Source organism: Eumetopias jubatus, unplaced genomic scaffold (assembly GCF_037043125.1).
Source record: "Eumetopias jubatus isolate StellerSeaLion01/CBP00866 unplaced genomic scaffold, mEumJub1_p1.0 scaffold_14, whole genome shotgun sequence".
Taxonomy (NCBI): domain Eukaryota; kingdom Metazoa; phylum Chordata; class Mammalia; order Carnivora; family Otariidae; genus Eumetopias; species Eumetopias jubatus.
The window spans coordinates 80,829,752-80,851,476 of record NW_028274820.1 but is presented as its reverse complement, the minus strand read 5'-3'; the positions used below and the strand labels follow the sequence as shown (position 1 = coordinate 80,851,476).

Sequence of the window (21,725 nt, the reverse complement as noted above, 5' to 3'; positions counted from 1 at the left end):
TTAGTCTTTTCAAAGAACCAGCTCCTGGTTTCATTGATCTGTTCTGTTATTTTCGTTTTTGTTTTTTGTTTTGTTTTTTAGTTTCTACTTTGTTTATTTCTGCTCTAATCTTAATTATTTCCTTTCTTCTACTTGTTTTGGGTTTTGTTTGTTGTTCTTTTTTAGCTCCTTTGGAGGTAAGGTTAGGTTGCTTATTTGAGAATTTTCTTGCTTCTTGAGGTAGGCCCATATTGCTGTATACTTCCCTCTCTGAACACATTTTGCTGCATCCCAAAGATTTTGGACCATTGTGTTTTTATTGTAATTTGTCTCTGTGTATTTTTAAATGTTCTCTTTCATTTCTTGGTTGACCCTTTCAGTGTTGCATAGCATGTTATTTAACCTCCATGTATTTGTACTCTTTCCAGATGTGTGTGGAGGGATGCAGGAGTTGATTTCTAGTTTCATAGTGCTGTGGTTGCAAAACATGCATGGTATGATTTCAATCTTTTTTAATTTGTTGAGACTTGTTTTGTGGTCTAATATGTGATCTATTCTGGAGAATGTTCCATGTGCACTTGAAAAGAACGTGCATTTGCTGTTTTAGAATGGAATGTTCTGAATATATCTGTTAGGTCCATTTGGTCCAAATATGTAATTCAAAGCCACTGTTTCCTTGTTGATTTTCTGTTTGGATGATCTATCCATTGATGTAAGTGGGGTGTTAAAGTCCCCTACTATTATTGTATTACTACCTATTACTTCCTTTATGTTTGCAGTTATTTGCTTTTTGTTCTTTATTTTTTAAAAGATTTTATTTATTTATTTGTCAGAGAGAGAGAGAGAGAGAGAGAGAGAGAGCACAGGCAGGGGAAGTGGCAGGTAGAGGGAGAGGGAGAAGCAGGCTCCCCGCTGAGCAAGGAGCTCGATACAGGACTCGATCCCAGGACCCTGGGATCATGACCTGAGCCAAAGGCAGATGCTTAACCAACTGAGCCACCCAGGCATCCAGTTTTTATTCTTTATTTAGTTTATCCTGTGCATGCGTGCGTGCGTGCGCACACGCACACACACACACACACACACACACACACACACTGATATTCTATGCTCTATTATTTTAGATTTCCTGAACATTTTATCATGTGTATTAATCAATTAGGTCTGCCATAACAAAACACCACAGACTTGGTTTAAACAACAAGAATTTATTTTCTTACATTTCTGTAAACTAAAAGTCTAAGATCAAGGAGCCATCAGGTTTAGTTTCTGGTGAGGCCTTTCTTCCTGGCTTGTAGACAGCTTGCTTGCTCATTATCTTCACATAGCATTTTCTCTCTGCAGAAGCAGAAAGAAAAAGAGAGATCTCTGGTCTCTCTTCCTCTTCTAAGGGCACCAGCTTTATCAGATTTTTAACGCCCCACCTTTGTGATGTCGTTTAACCTTAATTACCCCCTTAAGGTCCCTATCTCCAAATACAGGCACATTGGGTGTTAGGGCTTCAACATATGAATGTGAGGTGGACATAGTTCACACTATAACATCATATATGCTTTATTTATAAAAATGTAAAAATAATACATTATTTTCTTCCTCCTGAACAGGACAAAGACCTCAGGACATTTCAACTACTCTATCCCTTCCTATTTACATGTGATTGTTTTCTAATTTTTTAGTTCTAGTCTATCATTCTCCTATAAACTATATAATTTTATTTTTTAAATCAATGCTTTATAGGACTATGTATATATTTACTAGTATCTTTGCTCACCATTGTTTCTTGCTTCCTAGACATTCTATCTGGGGGGATGCTCCTTCTGCTTGAATATATCTTTTGAATGTACTTCAGAGAGTACCTTTCGGTTGTAAACTTTCAGTTTTGTTTTATAGAGAGATCTTTACAATTTCTGAAATATATTTTTGTGGTTATAGATTTCTAGATTGACCATTATTTTTTCTTTGCACATTGAGATGTAATTATACTGTTTGTTTTTTTTTTTTACTTTTTTGCTGTCGAGATATTTAAGCTAGTTGTCATTCACATTACCGTTCCTTTAATAAACAGTCCTTTCTCTTTGGTTACTTTAAAGATACGTGTGTGTCTATGTGCATGTATGTATGTTGAATCTTTTCCAATAATCCTTGAGAATTCTCAGCCATTATTTTCTCTGGTCTCCAGTTAAACACGTTAAACTTTCTCATTCTGTCTTCCAGACTTTTTAACATTTCTTTATTTTCCTTCTGTATCTTGCTGTACTACATTATGAATATCTTCAGATCTATCTCCTAGTTCATTAATTCTCCTTTTGGCTATGTCTGTTTTGTTGTTTGACCCATTTACTGAGTTTCTAAATTCAGTTATTTAGGTTTCAATTTCTATAAGTTCTATTTATCTCTCTTTAAGATTTCCTTGGTGATTTTTATAGTCTCTTTCTCTTTACTCATATTTTCCATCTCTCCTCTAATTTTGTTAATCATAAATTAATTTACTTATATGTCTAATAACTCTAGTGGCTGAAGTCCTGTAGATCTCTGTTTTGTTTTCTGCTGGTTCTCATTTTTGTTGCCTTATTAGTGTGTGTGTGTTGGGCGGGTGTTTTGTGCTCTTTTTGTCTTTTTCAATTTTTTATTTAAATTCCAGTTAACATACAGTGTAATATTAGTTTCAGGTGTATAATGTAGTGATTCACCACTTACATACAACACCCAGTGCTCATCACAAGTGCTCTCCTTAATCCCCATCACCTGTTTAACCCATCCCCCAACCCACCTCCCCTCCAGTAACCCTCAATTTGTCTTCTATAGTTAAGAGTCTGTTTTCTGGTTTCCTTCTCTTTTTTTCCCCTCTATGTTCATCTGTTTTGTTTCTTAAGTTCCACATATGAGTGAAATCATATGGTGTTTTTCTTTCTCTGACTGACTTATATTGCTTAGCATAATACTCTCTAGCTCAATCTATGTTATTGCAAATGGCAAGATTTCATTCTTTTTTATGGTTGAGTAATATTCCTGTGTGTGTGTATCACATCTTCTTTATCCATTCATCAGTTGATGGACATTGGGCAAATCTTTTCATAGTTTGGTTATTGTTGATAATTCTGCTATAAACATTGGGATGCATGTATCCCTTTGAATCAGTATTTTTGTATCCCTTGGATAAATATCTAGTAGTGCAACTGCTGGATCATAGGATAGTTCTATTTTTAACTTTTTGAGGAAACTCCATACTGTTTTCCAGAGTGGCTGCACCAGTTTGCATTCCCATTAACAGTGTAAGACGGTCCCCCTCTCTCTTCATCCTTGCCAACATCTGTTGTTTTCTGTGCTGTTAATTTTAGCCATTCTGACAGGTGTGGTATCTCAGTGTGGTTTTGATTTGTATTTCCCTGATGATGAGTGATGCTGATCATCTTTTCATGTGTCTGTTAGCCATCTGTATGTCTTCTTTGGAAAATCCCTATTCATGTCTTCTGCCCATTTTTAAACTGGATTATTTGTTTTTTGGGTGTTGAGTTTTATAAGTATTGAAATGCTAGGTTTCCTTGAAACTTCTCTGGAAATTCCTTAAGTCCTGAGTTGCAGCTGCATGGAAAAGTTTTTGTATTATTGTTTTTATTTTAACAGACAGGTAACACCAATTTAGGCTAAAAGTGCTCATGATTAGGAGGTTTCAGGCTACATTATGTTTTCCCTTAAGTCAGCATGAGATTTCCTTGCTGTCTACTTTTGCAAAGGACCCCAGCTTTATGAGTGGTTTTCCTATATAATTCCCCATAGAGGATGGGCCTTAGGCATTATCTGCCATACCCAGCTCTTTCTGCAAAAGAAAAAAATGAAATCCTCAGATCAAAAAGCTGCCTATCACTCACTTAAGATTCCCACTTCCACTTTTTTGAGGGTCAATGCAAATTCTTTACTTTTGTATTGTTTTGTGATACAGTTTTAAGGTTCTTTTTAAATATTTTAAATAGCATTTTATTTAACAGGAAATCTGATTTGTCATGTGGCTGAAAAGAAAAATCAACTATATTATTTATATATTATGTCAGTCATATTTACTGCTAAAGAAAGAAAAAGATTTTTTCCAATACATATATATTTTTATTTTTGGCTATTCACAAATAAATTACAAAGGAAGCTTCTAAATACTTAATATTTAGGATAATAACATTTTATAAAATAAATCTTAGACTTAATTATGATTTTCAATATTGCTGAAAAAATAGAATTTTTATAAAGAGTCCTCAGGCCTTAAGTGCTGAATTTTAAATATCTTTCTATTCATCATACTATTACTACATAAACTAATATTCTAATTCACAATATGCAACATAATTCATTATTAACTACAGTGGCTATAAATCATATTTCCAGGAGTCTTATTGATAACTTCAATTTTGTTACCAACTGCTCTGAGTTGTTCAAATTATAACAGATTAGATCCTTACCAGATCTTCATGAAGAGTTTGTATCAGGAGTAGGAGAAGGATCTCCTCTCATATTTTCTTGCTGTTCACTTATGCATTATCTTTATTGTAGGCTTTCTTTACATAAATAATTTCCTATAGAAATCATTTAAAGCAACATGCATGTCATGAAAGGGCTGTTTTAATTAAAACTAGAAAGCATAATCTGTTATCCACTTAACCAAGCACATGTAAACTCAATATGCGGAAAGCAAAGGAGACAGGGCCCCACTGTCATTCCCTCCTCACACTATGGAGATTTTACTCTCTCCCACTATCTTTCACCTAGATCATCTACCAATGTATGGACCATGAAGGGATCAAGGTCAGTCTGTGCAATAATTATTAGTTAAGATTCATTTATTTATCTTTTAATGTAAAAAGAGAAATATTGCATCTTCCAATAAAATGCCAGATTGAATAAGCCCATTTGCCTTCACTCTGTCCTAAATCTCCACTAAAACAAGAACAAATAGACCTTTTAAGTCGTAAGACACAATTACATAAATGTCAAGAGAAGAGATGACAGCAAAATCATTTTGGAAGCTGGAAAGTAAAAGGATGGGTAGGAAATGACTCAGTTATCTCATAAAAGTGTAATCCTAAACAACAGTGAGGAAAGACAATAAACAATGCAGGTTACATAGCAGCCGCCTTCAAAGTTTTTAAAATGTTGAAAATCAAGGGGTAAGTAAGAAATTGCTTATGAAAAGAGTTGAATTCCCATTTTTCCTCAACTCTACATAGAGGCAGCTGCTTCTTCTCCACCAAAGAGAAGTATCATCTTTAGACTGGTAAAGCAGAGGGTTAGGAGAACCAGACACAGTTCAGGTCACAGAAAGGTTTCACAATGAAAATAGGGGCATTTGTGAAGCAGTTTATCTGCTGAATGGTGAGAACCTTCCCTTTTACTCAACTGGTCCCAGGAGCCAGGCCTCTTCCCTCCAGGTGTCAGCAGGCAGGAGACCAGAAGGGCCTTCCCTGGAGAATGTAATCAACACAAAGAAAAGGTGAAAATGTATACTATTGGGTTTTCTCAGAAAAAGAAGAGGCCCACTCAGATGATACTTCAGTGAAGCCCACAGTCAACAACAACTCCCAAAGCACATGTACAGAGCTTCCAAACAGCTTTTCATTGTCTTAACTATGAACAAACAATGAGAAAGTTCTAGATATCTGAAGATAACCTCGGGCATGAAAGAGAGTTCCAAAGAAACAAAGAGGGAGCAGAAAGTTGCAGGAAACAGAGACTATGCAAGAAGAAAACACAGGAAAATAAACTATCATTAATATAGTCAGAAAGGCAAACAAAGGAATTGCATTCATGTAATATGAATGGTATCCTTTTTTTTCACAACATAGATATGTTTATTGTTTTATTTTTGCTTCTTATTTACAAACGTAGCATACAATACATGCTGTCTTGAACTTCCTTTTTTTAAGTTTTATTTTTTAGTAAATTTATACCCACTTCACCTATTTATCTGACTCCCTAACCCCCTACTTCTGGCAACTACCAATCTGTTCTCTGCATCTATGAGCTTGTTCTTTTGTTTTTGTATTTGTGGGTTTTTTTTTTTTTAAGATTCCACTTGTAAGAGAGATCATATAATATTTGTCTTTCTCTGACTTATTTCACTTAGCACAATGCCCTTGATTCCTATCTGTTTTGTCACAAATGGCAAGATTTTATTCATTTTTTATGGGTGAGTAATATTCCACTGTGTCCATATACCACAATTTCTTTATCCATTTATCCATCAACTGACACTAAGGTGGTTTCAATCATTGCTATTGTAAATAATGTTGCAATGAACATAAGCATGCATATTTCTTTTTGAGTTAGTGATTTCATTTTCTTTTGAAAAATACCCCAATGTAGAATTGCTACATTACATTACAGTTCTATTTTAATTTTTTGAGGAATTTCCATACTGTTTTCCATTGTGGCTACACCAATTTACATTCCCACCAACAGTGCACAAGGGTTCCCTTTTTTCCACATCCTCACCAACACTTAGTATTTCTTGTCCTTTTGATAATAGTTATACTAACAGGTATGAGATGATAGCTCATTGTGGTTTTAAGTTGTATTTCCCTGATGATTAATGATGTTGAGCATCTTTTCATGTGCCTGTTGGCCATTTGTATGTCTTCTTTGGGAAAAAGTCTGTTCAGACCTTCTGCCCATTTTTAAATCAAATTGTTTGGGTTTTTTGCTATGGAGCTGTTTGAGTTCTTTATATATTTTTGGATATTAGCCCTTTGTCAGAAATATGATTTGAAAATATTTTCTCTCATTTAGTAGGTTGTCTTTTCATTTTGTTGATGATTTCCTTTGCTGTGCAGAAGCTTTTTAGTATGATATATAATAGGAAATTCCAGAAAAAGAATAGAGAAAACTGAGGAGACTACATCAAAAATTGAAGAAAATTTCCATAGTGGAAGAATATAATCCCACTGGGTGCCAGCCAAGAGATGAAACACACATTGAGAAGGTTATTGATAGTTAAGAATATTATGAGAACAGAGAAAATCCTAAAAGTTTTCGAAAATGGGAAAAACTGATTCATTAAAAAGGATAAAAAATAAGAATGGCTGAAGACTTCTCTACAGCAACACTGGAAACTCAAACAATCGGAAAAAAAATGCCTTCAACATTCTGCATAACATTTATTTTCAATTTTGAAATCAATATCCAGTCAAACTATCAGTGAAGTGAGAAGATAGACTAAAGTCGAGGTAGATCTTTGTGGTTCTAGAGAGAAAAATGACTCGAGTTAAGACAAATTAGGAAGGCCTTGGAAGAGGTGCTCTAAGATTGTGAAGTTGGTAGAATATGTGATGTAGATTAAGTATCTTATCATTTGATTGTTCTGAGAGAAGATTTAAACAACCACAGAATAGTTTGGAGCCATTTAGTGGTTATCTAGAAAATTAAGCAAAACTCGGGAAACTAAGTAAGCAAGGAGGGGTAGAGAAGGAGTACAAAACAGGAAAAGTGATATAGATCATATTCCTCAGATGTTCATGGATCTCAACTCTAGACAACATTCTGAATGTTGAACTCTGCTCTAAGTAAAATTATCATGTAGCCATAATGGGAGGATGATGAGGACGTGGAAAGTCCTGAGTGTGTTCAGTGGTCAAGTCTATGAAAGAAAGCTTAATTCTCATCATTTAACATAGTAGAAACTTAATTATAATGCCTACAACTGAGAAATCAATATATGATATCATATTGATCTTATGCAAATAAATATCCAAAAAGAGCTAGAAGATTTTAAACTGGCTGCCTTAGGCAAGCAGAAAATGATTAGCCAGAACTAATATTTTGTACAATTAGCCTTGCATAATTATTTAAATATAAATAGAATCCCTGACATTTTCATACCACTCTCACCCCAGTGAATTATTTTGTACATAATTGGAGACCACTGGTTTAGTTCATGCTGGTCCATGTATGCATTTTTAGTAACCAAGATTGGTAATGTTCAATATGCCCCTGGAATCTGCAGTCACAGCCACCAGGTGGCGATAGTGAGTTATATCTGGATCTGCAAGATTTCTCTTCTGAAATCCCTTGAGCACCACCAGTGTGATGATGTCATGGGATTCTGCTTTTGATCATGTCCTAGACAAAATTCATCGGTCACTTGGAAGAATTTGTGGAAGGCATATCCACAAGGTCTTAGATGTCATGTATTTGTGTGAAATAACAAGCATAGCATTGGGATTGAATAAAAACAATAGGTTATAATTGCTGTGTTAAAAGCAGTATGAAATGTAATCAAGTGTAAAGTCTTAGATGTAGGCTTAAAAACACATAAATAAAAAGTGTTCTGGAAGGTAAAATGGTACAAAGGTAACCACTGATTGGAAACTCAGATACATGGATTCTGGTTTCAGCTCTACAGTGACCAGCTAGGTCACATTTGAGACTCATTTTGGTCTTCTGAAAAATGAGGTCTTTGTTCCACATTAATTTCTAAATACTTGCCTGCACTAAGAGTCCACAATTCTTTTATATATTGGAAAAACTTTTTTATGATTGTGGAAGATACAAAAAGTATCAAGAAGACAAAAGCCCCAATCCCATTGTTAATATTTTGACATATTTCATTTTAGTATATTCCTGGGCACTATGTGTGTGTGGATATATTTTTATTATAAAAATTTCATCATTCTGTGTATTTAATTTCACATAAGTCCCCCATCGTGAAACATTATAAAACAAGCACTTTCCCATTCAGTGTGTCCATGGCAATGTCCTTCAGTCACCTCAGCATGGGACGTTCCCTCTGGCCGTGTCATCCCCGACTGTCTCCAGCTTCACCCCTCTACATGCTTTGCTTTTCCTCCCTTCTTTGCATAGGAATCTTTTTTTTCTCTCCTAAACTCTTAAGAGAAAGTGCACCACACATACACACCAAATTCCTCCTCCACCTCTGAGAAATGTAGTGCTTACTTTGTTGTCCTGATATCTGCAAACACATGCTCGTAGCTTTCTATTCCAAATTCCTTTTGGGCCAGGGTCAAATCCCTTGGTCTCAGGTTGAAACCACTGTCTTAGGCAAAAGGCTAATCTGCTGAGGATCCTCCCTTCCCTTGTTTTTGTAGTTTCTGTACTAATAGTTGGCTCAATTAATGGTTCATCTCAGCCTTTCTTAAGAGCTCTTTTTCTGCCCATTGACCTTCACTACTGTCTCTCTGGTCTTCAGTCTTTACCCCTTACTACAGCATCATCTCTTCAATCAGCCCAGCAATCACATGAGATTTCCTAAGGATAAATGTTACAGTGAAAAGAGACAGGTGCCCATGACAAAGTTTCAAGAAATTCCAGTTTTAAGGAAGGATAAAGGAAAATGAATTGGCAAGGGAGATAGAGAAACAAGCAGAGATGTAGGAGAAAAACTACAAGAATGAGATATCACAGAACCCGCAAGAAGAGTTTTCCAGCAGGAACAAGTGATTAACTCTTTTGGGTACTGTCAAGAGGTCTACAAAACTGAGACTAAAAAGTATCTGTTGGGTTTAGTAATACACAGGTTATTGATAATCATAGCAAGTGCAGTTGGGGTGGAGTGAAGGGACACAAGTCAGGTTGGAGTGGTTAAAGGATTGGAGTCAGTGAATGTAGACAACTCTTTTAAGTAGTTTGGCTGTGAAAATGGCAGTGAGGTAGGGCAGTAGTTTAATTGAGAAGAAGGTAAAGAAGGCTGCCTTTTTTCCTTTTGTAAAGATGACTTGAAAATGATTAAATGTTGGTGGCACAGAAGCCAAATATCAAGCAAAGGACCACATGATGTGTAAACTTTTTTCTTGTTGAACAGAACTCAGGCACGGGAACCAAGTATCGAACAGAGAGGGACCACATGATGTGTAAACTTATGTGCTTGTGTATTGCTTACTCTTCTACCATTGGTGGACTGACAACCATCACCGGCACTTCTACCAACTTGATCTTCGCTGAGCATTTCAATATGTAAGTAAAGTTATTGGATCATTGATTTAATAAATAGGCAGCACGTGACTTACAAGGGTTATTCTTAACTGATTCAGAAAATTCAGGAACGGAAATTGCTGTACTGAGTTAATTCTCCTTTGTTTTTCATCAGGACATCTATAGGTCTAGAGACCTTCCCTTCTACTAGGAGTTAAATATGGAGGACATAGTGAATTAACAGGTGCTTAAAGATTCCCCAAGTCAGCTCAGAAGAGGTAACTCCTGGCTGACCATTCTGATCAAATGGGGAAAACATATCTCATTACAAATAATACTGCAAACGATAGTTAACTAAAGTGAATAGGGATTATTTTCATAGGAAAACCTATGTAGGGTTTGGAAACTAGCATTTGAACTTAAAAGATGAGTGGTGCACAAAGGTGCTAATGACAGAAGTCTGCCTAGAATTCAAAAAGATTTGAAGGATTGGGCAATTGCAAGAAATGGCAGTAATATTCTAAGAAAGATATATGACTCTAAATATAAGTTTGCAACTGTGATGTTAATCCATTGGAGAACATGCGGAATCTGTGCGTAGAGTCAGATAACTTGGGTTAAAAATTCCATAATTTTCAGACACTTACTTTGTAAATTTGAACAATAAAAAGTACATTACTCTCCCAAGACTTAAATTTTGCATATCTAAAATGATCACAGTTCAGATGATTATTGTGAGAATTAAATGAAGTAAACTATGTAAAAATATTTGACACTATTTATGAGAGCTCTTGTAAGAACTATTGAAACAATATTTTGAAAGTCTATGTTTTTACGTGAGGGCTCAAACTGATTCTACACCTGAGATGTATTTTCAAGTACTAATAGGACAGATTGTTGTCAGAGTTCCAGCAGGGTGGACAGCATTAAGGATGCCCTGGAACAGGATTTACGTATTTTCACAGAAAAATTAGGGTTCAGAATCAGGAAAACTACATTCTTCAAAGCAGATTCACAGATTTTATGAACTTTCTGAAATTATTTACAAAATGTTATGCATGCATAGCTTTTCCAAGAAATGTCTCACTCAAAAAATGTCACACTCCATTCTAAAAAGAACAAGAACTGTGTGCAAAGAACAGTGAGTGGTATAACAGTTTAGGACACTCTAACACAGACCACCATGTTTATTGATTATTTCTATGATTACACATCCATCCTGTATTCTCCAACAGCCAACTTAGAAAAGAACCTTAAAAAGTCATCTGGGGGGTGGGGCGCCTGGGTGGCTCAGTTGGTTAAGCGACTGACTTTGGCTCAGGTCATGATCCTGGAGTCCCGGGATCGAGCCCCGCATCGGGCTCCCTGCTCCGCGGGAAGCCTGCTTCTCCCTCTCCCACTCCCCCTGCTTGTGTTCCCTCTTTCGCTGTGTCTCTCTCTGTTATATAAATAAACAAAATCTTTAAAAAAAAAAGGCATCTGGTTTATAAGTGGGAGATTTCTGAAATTCACTGTGTCAGAAAGAATGTATCTAATGTATCACCTAATTCAAGACAGGAAATGTACCTGACCTCTTTGTAAAAGCTAGACTTCTATCCTTTTTCATGAATTCCCCAAGGAAAGAGATTCCACATTTTGGTCTTCTCGGTAAATCTTTTTCTAAAATTTATACCAAAATTTTATTGTTTTATTCTTGGTGTTAGAGGACTTCTGGCTTCCACCATTCCCATGAGGTTGATGTTGTTAAAGTAATCCTACTGAGTTTGTCCTTAGTCTGCAGTCTTGTACAATGCATCAACCAAATTTTCTTTCTTTTATTTAACTGTTCCCTTGACTCTTTGGATGCAGTAATGCATTTGCAGTGACAGATTGGGAGCATTGTAGCACTTTAAGCAAAGTGTTTTAGTAACTATTTTCCCTAATTATCCTTTCTTCTAATTCTCCTAATCATGGAAAATTGGCCAAATATTCTTTAAATTTAGAAAATGCTTAACATATACTTTGAAATTTGGTAAAGTCTTTTCTTCAAAAGTTTGCTTTAACATTAGGAAACATTTGCTTTTCCTATACACAAACAGAAAGAAACTCAAAGTATCCCTTCTTGATAGAAAATACTAGAATAGAGGGGGAAAACAACCGTATGTGAAAAAATATAATTGATGTTATTAAACAAGCCAGATATTTAACTCACTTTTTCTTAAATATTGGCCCTAAAAACACAACAGCATCTCAAAGCAACAATGGAATGAAATGCATTCAATTTCATTGGAAAAAGCACCAAAAACTTAAAACTACAGGGGAAAAAAAAAGATTTATATATTCTTTGTCCAGCTGTTTGGAGCTGCAGAGAAATTGCTCTTTATTTTCAAATATTCTACAATAACGCCACCTTTTCCTCTTGACACTGCTTGCCATCTTTTCTAAAGCAATATCAACAGTCATTTTGTATAATTTTATTTTGGATCTTGCCCAGCTCCATGGGTATATGAATCCTAAGAATCAATGATTTCGCACCATTGACATCTAGAGAAAGTTGCTATCTTACAAACAAATGGTGGGAAGAAGAGAATGAATAACACATTTCAAAACCTTTGTTTACCCTTCTATCCACCTATCAATCATGTACAGATATAAATATATTTATATGTGTATATATATGTATTTATAATGTCTTTTGTTCTCTTTTTTGCACAAAGAATGTAAGAACAGTGAATTCTGAGAAAGCTAAATTTTATTCGGTGCAAATAAAAACAAACACCCATTCACTCAGTCAGTCAACAAACATTTGTTGAGGACTGATGATGTGCACGGCACTGTTTTGAATTCTTTTGGAGAATGCAAAAAATAAAACTTGCCAGGAAGCTTTGAGATTCTATCTGGTTTTCTAGACAAAATATACATATGTGAAAATCATAAAAATTTTTTAAACAAAATAACATTTGGTTTTTGACAGGTAGGAGAGAAGTAAGGTGATATGTATTGAACTCTTTTTTTTAATTTAATTTTATTTTATTGTGTCATGTTAGTCACCTTACATTACATCATTAGTTTTTGATGTAGTGTTCCATATTCATTGTTTTCGTATAACACCCGATGATCCATGCGGTACGTGCCCTCCTTAATACCCATCACCGGAAATTTTAAATACATTTTAGTGCACACATATTCTTGCCGTGAAGGTGGCATATAAAGGTGAGTAAAGCATAGGCTCCGGGCTTAAATGCCTGTGTTGAAATCCCATCTTTTCCATTTACAAACTAGATGATCTTAGATTACTTACTCTCACAATGCATAAACAGGTGTTTTGCATTATTTCATGAAGGCACTTTTGGTTTCTTGCATGACCTCCACAAGTTACAGAAAATGTTATAGGAAACATTAAAATGCCATTGCATTAACTTTAAAGTTAAATTCAGACAGGAAACTCAGCTGTACGAAGAGCTAATTCTTCTTAGAAAAAGTGTTGTGAAATTCTAAATGTATTATAATTTATCCTTCAAAATAATTTATAAGAAATATGTCCCAGTGTTGTCACAGTCTATAAAACACTCTTAACAGAGGAATAGCCTATTTTCATTGTAGTTTGGTAGAATTACATATTGAAGCACATAATGTATGTTGTATTTCAGTGTATATTATTTCTAATTTAGATGTGAATTTTTGATTATTCATTAATACTATATCTCTTTGTGTATTATATAATAATATATTTCCAAAAGTAAAAAAAAAATTTTTTTGCTTACTTTAAAAAAAAAAGATTACTTACTCTCTTTAGGATTGTTACCTTGAAAGAAAATGGAATAATAATAAGGTTTCTCTCTTAGAGAGTTGTTTAAAGTTTTACAAAAAAATAAATAGTACTTTAAAAAATATCTAGTGCAGAGCATATGCTCAGTAAATGTTGGTTATTACCATTAGAGTTGAGAAAGTTGATGTTCAGCCTAGCAGACTGAGGTCCAAACCATGGTCATTCAAACCCTGAGTCTGTCTCCCTAAAAGATTACCGTCTAGAACCATTATTGAACACATCCTAAAAGAGGACTGTAGCTGTGTGTAGCACCCCTCGATCACTAGAGAAAACTTGTCTGTACAATATGGCCCAATTTAAAAGCATTAAACACTGTACTTATGGAGAAAATGAGTGAAAATAATTCATAAAATCAAAACACAAAAAGTTTGTAATTATTTTTTAGGGAGGCAGTAAAATAGTCTGTGGATTTTCTTTTCTTTTCTTTTTCTTACTGTTTAGAATACCACTGTGCAGATTGATTGCCATTCTAAGAGTCTGGGGACAGGAGACCAATTAGGAGTCTGTTACCAAAATGCTGACAGATTATAAGGGGCAGAACTAAGCTAGTTATGAAGTGATAGGATTTAGACTCAAGACACTGTACAGGCAGAAAGTGGTGAGCAATTAGGTGTGGGTATTTAAAGGCAATGAGAGGTTAGGGCAAGTCTGGGAAATTTTGCCAATATGGCTAGATAGATAGTGATGCCATGAACTTCTAGGTTCACTGGCGAAATTAACAAATTTGATTTTAGATATATTAAAATGGCCTTCTAAGAGCCTACCCACAAGATTTTCAGTAGACATTTACAAATGCATTGTTGTAGTTAAAAATTTGAGGGCTATATACATATAAACACAGAAATTAGCATCTTGAATGTAGAAATGGTCACATAGGGAGAAAAAAGTTAAAAGACTCAAAACATGGATAGACCCGTGGGAAATACTGACAAGAAAGAAGATGAGAAAAGTTCATCAAGTAGGTGGAGAACCAGGAGCATGTGGTGTTTTGAAAGCCAAATAAGACCATTTTCAAAATGGAGGATTAGTCAGGGATAAGCAGTGGGGCAGGAAGGTCAAGGAGGATGATGGCTAAGAAAAGGCTTGGCTCTTATCAGTGCCCTCCAACAAGACACGTGGGAGACAGGGCAGGACTTAAGACTGCAGAGAGTTAAGATGTGAGTCGTAGCGGGAAAGGGAAAGCAGCTAATTTAAGTGATTCTTTCAAGTTTGACAAAGCAAATAAGAAAGAACAAGCATGGTGCGACCAGAGGCAGAGGGTTCTCTCGGAACAAGGAAGATGTCAGGTTTGTTGTACACTCGGGAAGGAAACTGTAAAAGAGATGTGTGAAGTTTTGAAAAAGAAAGAGAAGAATATTGATTGGCTAGGTGTCAGGTAGAAGCGGAATGAAATTAGAAATAGGAGTAGAAATGTTAGTCTTGGAAAAGAAGGACATGTCGTCCTGAGTAATAACGAGGAGCAAGTAGAGAAAAAGTGAAGACGGAGAAATTTCAGATCATGTATACAATTCCCTCGTTTCACAGATGAGGAAACTGAGGCTCAGAGACTTTAAAGATTTATTTATTTATTTATTTTAGAGAGAGAGAGGGACAAGCGGAAAGGGCAGGGGGAGAGGGAGAGAGAATCTGAAGCAGATTCTGCACTGAGCATGGAGCCCAACTCGGGGCTCCATCTCATGAGCGTGAGATCATGATCTGAGCCCGAACCAAGAGTCGGTCACTGTACCAACTAGGTGCCCCAAGGCTCAGACACTTTAAGCGATGATCATTTGTCAGTGGAGGACCTGCCAGGTGAAGGCAGATGGCCTGAGTCCCAGTGCTCTTTACACCCGACAGCCTCTCTGTCTCACAGACCGTATGTGAGGGCGCCAATTTGGCAAAATTCTTAAAAAGCGAGTTTGCTGCCAGTAGCAAGAAGGACTACATCAGTATTCACATTCATGAGTTGCATTTTCTTTTTATAAAATGTAAGCATGCAAACATACCAAATGTCATTTGAAATAGTTGCAAAGCTAAGAGTGTGGCTAGTTAGACTGAACCATCCCCTTGTTGTCATGAGCTGATATATAGTTTGGAAGGCGATTTTCAGAATAATATTAAAAGATGGAGCTAATTATCTAACTGAACTATAAAGTACGAGATTTCTCACATTCTTGGTCTTTGAATCTAGCACCAGGGGTACCTAAATTCTGATTCATCTGTGATTAATTGATCATTAGCCTTAACTAATCCTTAGAATAGGACATTCTGGAAATATTTTTTGTTCTACCCACATCCTGTTACAACCTTACAGGTTTGTTAGATTTTTATTGGCTCCTCCATTAGGTAAATCCTGCTTGATCAGTGCTCTCTACCTGACCCTTATTCCATTCTGCTCCACTGATGATAGTCATCACATCATCTCCTCCTTTCCTGACAATATTGTTAATAAATACCACCCTGCAATTAACCCATTTCTTCCTACTCTGGTTCTTGAAAGACCTGCCAACTCTGTCAACTTCTTTCTGTACTTGTGCAGATGCTGTTTCATCTGAAACTCTGTTCAGTTACTCCTACACCACCATTCCCATCTCCTCTTATTGTAAACTATATTCACATTTCTATAAATTTGTCTCATCCACACTCATGCAGGCCGTCACCCCTGATGATTTGCAATCTTATAGAGTCTGCATGAATCATTGTCTAATTCTTTTAGCACACCAGGGGCACAGGTAGATGATCAATAAACATTGGCTGAGATGAACTGTACCAAGACATAAATGAAGTGCTTATTGTTCTTGGGAACCATCTAAATAAATAAATAATCTTTTGACATTAAAATTATGCTATTAAGGGAAATATTATTAGAGACAATTACTGCTTTCATAGCAGACTAGTTTTGGTGCATCAATATTATTTAACAGAATAGCTATTAGTTAAACGCAAAAAACAAATCTACCAAATGAAAGTGGAAGATTATCACAAGTAATATTTCATAACTTGCTAATTATCAAAGTATATTATTCAGCTTGTGGGTGTCAGCTGTGAAATATGTGGGTATACAAAGAGCATGGAAGGAAGTTTTATTATCAATAATTAGCACAGTCACTGTTACTAATTATGTGTTAAATTATAACTACTCTAGATTCACAAATTAAGAAATGGTAAAATATGTTTATAGGTACCCTACATTCAAAGCCCAACATCCTAACATTTCTTCTTGGCTAGTTACAAAGGGAGAAGGTAAACCAGTTACCTAGCAATAGCTACCTTCAAAAGTTACCACGATTTTCCTCTGGAGAGATGAGCAGTTCTATTTCTCAGAAATAATTTCTCTGGCAAATACTATAGAAGAAATTTGCGTACTGCCGAGTTTGGACTCAGACATTGGCTCAAATTTCAGTCCTGCCATATATTACCTTAACTTCTGTGAACATCAGTTCCTTCATCTACCAAATGGGGTGATACTAGAATGTATTATTGTGAAGATTAAATGGGATAATGCATGCGTGGCTCTTAGCAAGAGGGCCTGGCACATAGGAACTTGTCAGTAATGCTAGCTACTTTTGCTGCTGATTCTAGTTTTGCTATTGCTATTAGAAATATCAGCTTGGCTCATGAATAACAAGTAGTTAATATTTGAAAAGAAACGTTTGCAAATACACAAATACAAAACTGAAAAGTGGCTTTGACTCAGAAATAATCAAAGCAGTCATTAATCAAGAGGGCTATAATCCGTGTGGACACAGCTTATAGTGCTCTAAGGGCCAAAATTGGTTTCAAGGCTGTAAATTTCCACAACTAAATCCACTCTTTTAAGGTGACTTCTGTGTTTTCCTTAGTATCAATGCCATCATCATTCTGGGATTGGGCATAAAATCTGTAACAAGACTATCTTCCTGAGCTTCAGTAATGATGGGCACACATGCTTCAGGCCACAGCATGTCTCTGTCACGGCAAAATCATTTCTGTAGTGTTCTAAAATGTCCTTGCAACATCAAGTTTGTACCCTGGCTTATGGATATTTTGCAATATACATTGAACTTTGTATTTTCACTTGGGGACCGGAGTTGAGGGCACTGGGCTTTAATGAAAAGACATTGTATTTTAAACACTCCTTCTGGGGTAAAAATTCTGCTTGACTGTACAATCTGTGACCTTGAACAATCCATTTAACCTTCTGAAACTTAGTGTCTTCCTGTGTAAAATGGAAATATAATGCTTTCCTCACAGGATTTGTGTTAGCATTAAATGTGCTTAGCTCATCTGCTCATTCCTAAACCCCTGCCTGACCTCTAAAACTTAGATGCCCCAGAGTACACTCCCTGTTCCTCTTACCTCCATTTTCTCCTGAAAATTTCACACCCATTTCTGTGGTTTATATCACCAAATATTGGTAACTACCTATTTTATGTCTCTAACCTGCCCTCTGCTCTCAGTTCCAAACTCACTTATTTAACTGCCCGTCCAATGTGACCACTTGGAAACCTAAGGGACATCTCAAATTAACATGCCCCTTGCAGTGTTTTTGACCCACCACTCCCCTACTGGTCTGCCAGCCTGTTCTTCCCTCCGACTTCATTTCAATAAACGGCACTTGTTCCCCATTTCTCCACGTTTTGTGCCAAAAAGATTTAAAATCAATGGCCTTCTCTTCATCTTTACTGCTACCAGTCTGACTTCAGCTAAAATCTACTCTACTTCCTACTCTATTCTACCATATTCCTCTGCCAAACTTCTTTTGTCTTCTAATAAATCTCCTTGTGTGTTTGTTTTATATTACTGTTTTACAAATTACCATTAACTTAGTGGCTTAAAACAGCATGAATTTATGACCTCAGGATTTCAGGATTTCTAGGCCCAGGTTATCTGAGTCCCTTGCTCAGGATCTCACCAGGCTGAAATCAAGGTGGCAGCTGGGCCTTGAATTTCCACAGTCAGTGCCCTATTCCAAGATCATTCAGGTTGTTGAATTCAGTTCCCTGTGTTTGAATTACCAAGGTGCCTGTTTTATTGCTCATTTATTTGGCAGGGGGTCACCCTCAGCTTCTAGAGGCTATGCCTAGATCCTTGCCATGTCGCCCCTTCCTCTGGCTACATGAAAGCTCACTTCTTTAGGCCAGCAGGAAAGGCTGCCTCTTAAGGGTTCACCTGATTAGGTCAGACCCACCCAAGTCGCCCTTTTGTGTAACTCAGAGTCTATTAATGGGGACCTTGGTTACCGCTGCAAAATCCCTTCACTTTTTCCATAAAAGAACCTAATCACAGGAGTGAAATCTCGCCATATTCACAAATTCTACCCACACAGAAGGAGAGAGGATTATACAAGAAATGTAAACCAGGGGCAGAAATCTAGGGGGTCATCTTGGAATTCTGCCTATCACCCCTTGGCTTCCACTCTTGTTGCCTTCAATCCTAAGGATCCATCTAACCAGTATGTTTTATGTAAATCACAAATTTACATAGACTTTAAATTAGATCATGTCACTAACTTATTTCCTATGTTCCAATTACTCTTAATTGCATTTGTACTAAAATTCAAATTCCTTCTGATGGCCTACAAGTGTTTATATTATCTGACCCCTACTGGCTACTTCTTAGACTTTATTTCATGTCACTAACTTTAGCTCACCATCCACGACCACACTGGCCTTCTGATCCTCAAACATTCTACACTTATTCCTACCCCAGGGCCTTTGTACTTGCTATTTCCTCTGTCTGGAATGCTGTTTCCCAGTTATTTCCATGACTGGCTCTTTCTTGCCATTTAGATCTCATTTCAAATATTACCCTCTTTAACCACACTATGTAAAATTTCTCCCCCCTAGTAACTTTCTATTATGTTATTTGGTTATATTTTCTGATTCTTTTTATGCTTACCTATTTACTGCCTGTGCTCCTCATTTAAATGTAAACTTTATGAGAACCTGGACTACATCCATCTAATTCACCACTGTATCTCCAATATCCAGAAGAGTGCCTGATACATGGTAGACACCCAAAAATATACTGTTGGGTGAAAGAAAAGATTCTATCAGAATTAATTGGATTCAACATAGTTCCTGATGGAAGAATTCTATATTTACTTTAGGCAGATACTTGCAGTAACTTCACTTATACAGGGTATTAGGAAGTGGGGGGAAAAAAACAGTGAAACTAATACCTCACAGTATGCCATTCATTCCATTATCATTTGAAATAGGCACTGCAGATCTAAGTATAAAGGTTATGATCATGGAGGCCACTGTCCTGTGTGTTCACTTCCTTACTAATGAAAGAAACAAAAACAAAACAGAATTTAGCTTTTTCAGCCTTTCATTTTTCTAAATGAACTATCCTTCCAGGCAAAAATTCTAAGAAACCCCTCTTCAGTTAAACAAATTTTACAGGATTAGGTGGGGAGAACAGCACAGCCTGATTTCAAGGTATAAGCCATAGATGGTGAAAACTGAAATTGGGTTTAGCGTACCGTTTGGACCCTGCCTCTAGTAACATTTCTAAATGCCTTTAGGCTGAACAAAGTAACGTAGGGCATCAACCTGTAATTCAAGTCAATAAATTGATGGGAAATAAGCTTAAGCATTTCCTCCTTATTACATTTTCCAACTGAAGACAACAAACATTTTTTTTAAGTGAGCAATTCTTAATAGAAGCTCATGGACATGATAAAGCATTTTTCCATTCATCAATTCTCTGTATTCCCAAGCACGTCTTATTCATCATTTGTCATTTCTAATTGCATAATATGTAAGCTAAGCTTTGGATCTTTTTGTGTTAGATAATAATCATCCTCAACTTGCTAATGATAACTCTAGTATCCACAACAACTTCTTATAACCTCAAGGAAATTGTAGAAAACATTAGAAATCTAGAGTTTTAAAAGCCCATTATTTTTTTAAGTTTTTGCATTACTTAGCAACCATCCTAAAATAGAAGAAGAAATAATTTATAAAGTACAAAAATATAGCTTATGTTGATGCATGTAGCATGAGACATTTCGTTTATTTACATGACTTTTTTAAATGGAAAAATACAAAGTATGATTCAACTATAACAAGAATTTAAAAAGCTATCATTTCTATAAATTGCTTTATATTTTGTAACTTCAAAGGTAATTAAAATATGTTAATGGTGTTTTTATTGCTTCTGTTTAATTTCTGTACTTTCCAAAGTTCCAGCTACATCTTTGTGTCATTGTGTCAAGGAAAAAATCAAGGACAATTGTTTCTCAAATTTCCTGTTTTCCCCTCTTCTGTCATAAAATAGATAACTGTATGAGAATTTATTTGAAACATATACTACATTTTGGTTTTTGTTTTGTTTTGTTTTAAAGATTTTATTTATTTATTTGACAGAGAGAGACACAGCGAGAGAGGCAACACAAGCAGGGGGAGTGGGAGAGGGAGAAGCAGGCTTCCTGCAGAGCAGGGAGCCCAACGTGGGGCTCGATCCCAGGACCCTGGGATCATGACCTAAGCCGAAGTCAGATGCTTAACTGACTGAGCCACCCAGGCGCCCCGAAACTTATACTACATTTTGAAAAAATAAATGTGAGGTTACCAAAGAAACCGTGCTTGTCTCTGACCACCCCCCATTTTTTTGTTATTGTTTTGTGATTATGTGGGCTAAAACGCTGAAAATAACTAGGAGAAATAAAGGAAGAGCTCATGTTTTCCACAGAACTTTTGTTTTTATCTGGTTCAGATTTATTCCATTTGACTGAGCCCCAAAGCAATGTCTAATTCTAAGAAGAAAAGGCTAGCATATGCCTGGTAAGACTGTTACAGTTTCTTCAGGGCAGAGGAAACAGAGGGAAAACAGCCATAGGAGACAATATGGATGGATCAGAGTCCCTTCCCAAGTGCCTGGGATGCCAGCTACCATTGTGAAATGGTAACAGACATTCAGGTCCGTGAAATTCATTTTCATCTGCTCCCATATCCGCTCACCCCGCTCACATACTGATGCTTTGAGTGCTAACAAGGCACACATACCCATACGTTCCCACTTCTGGTGCATTCAGTGAGTGTCGGGCACTGTGCTAGCTTTC

At 36.2% G+C, this 21,725-nt stretch overlaps 1 protein-coding gene across 1 annotated transcript in view; it reads left to right on the top strand.

The window, feature by feature from the left end:
• SLC13A1 (solute carrier family 13 member 1) overlaps positions 1-21,725 on the top strand; it is an 81,590-nt gene that overhangs the window by 42,733 nt on the left and 17,132 nt on the right. Inside the window, exon 7 of the mRNA XM_088018463.1 lies at positions 9,779-9,930. Within this exon, the coding sequence (XP_087874589.1) occupies positions 9,779-9,930 (152 nt within the window). The remainder of the gene's footprint in view (positions 1-9,778; positions 9,931-21,725) is intronic.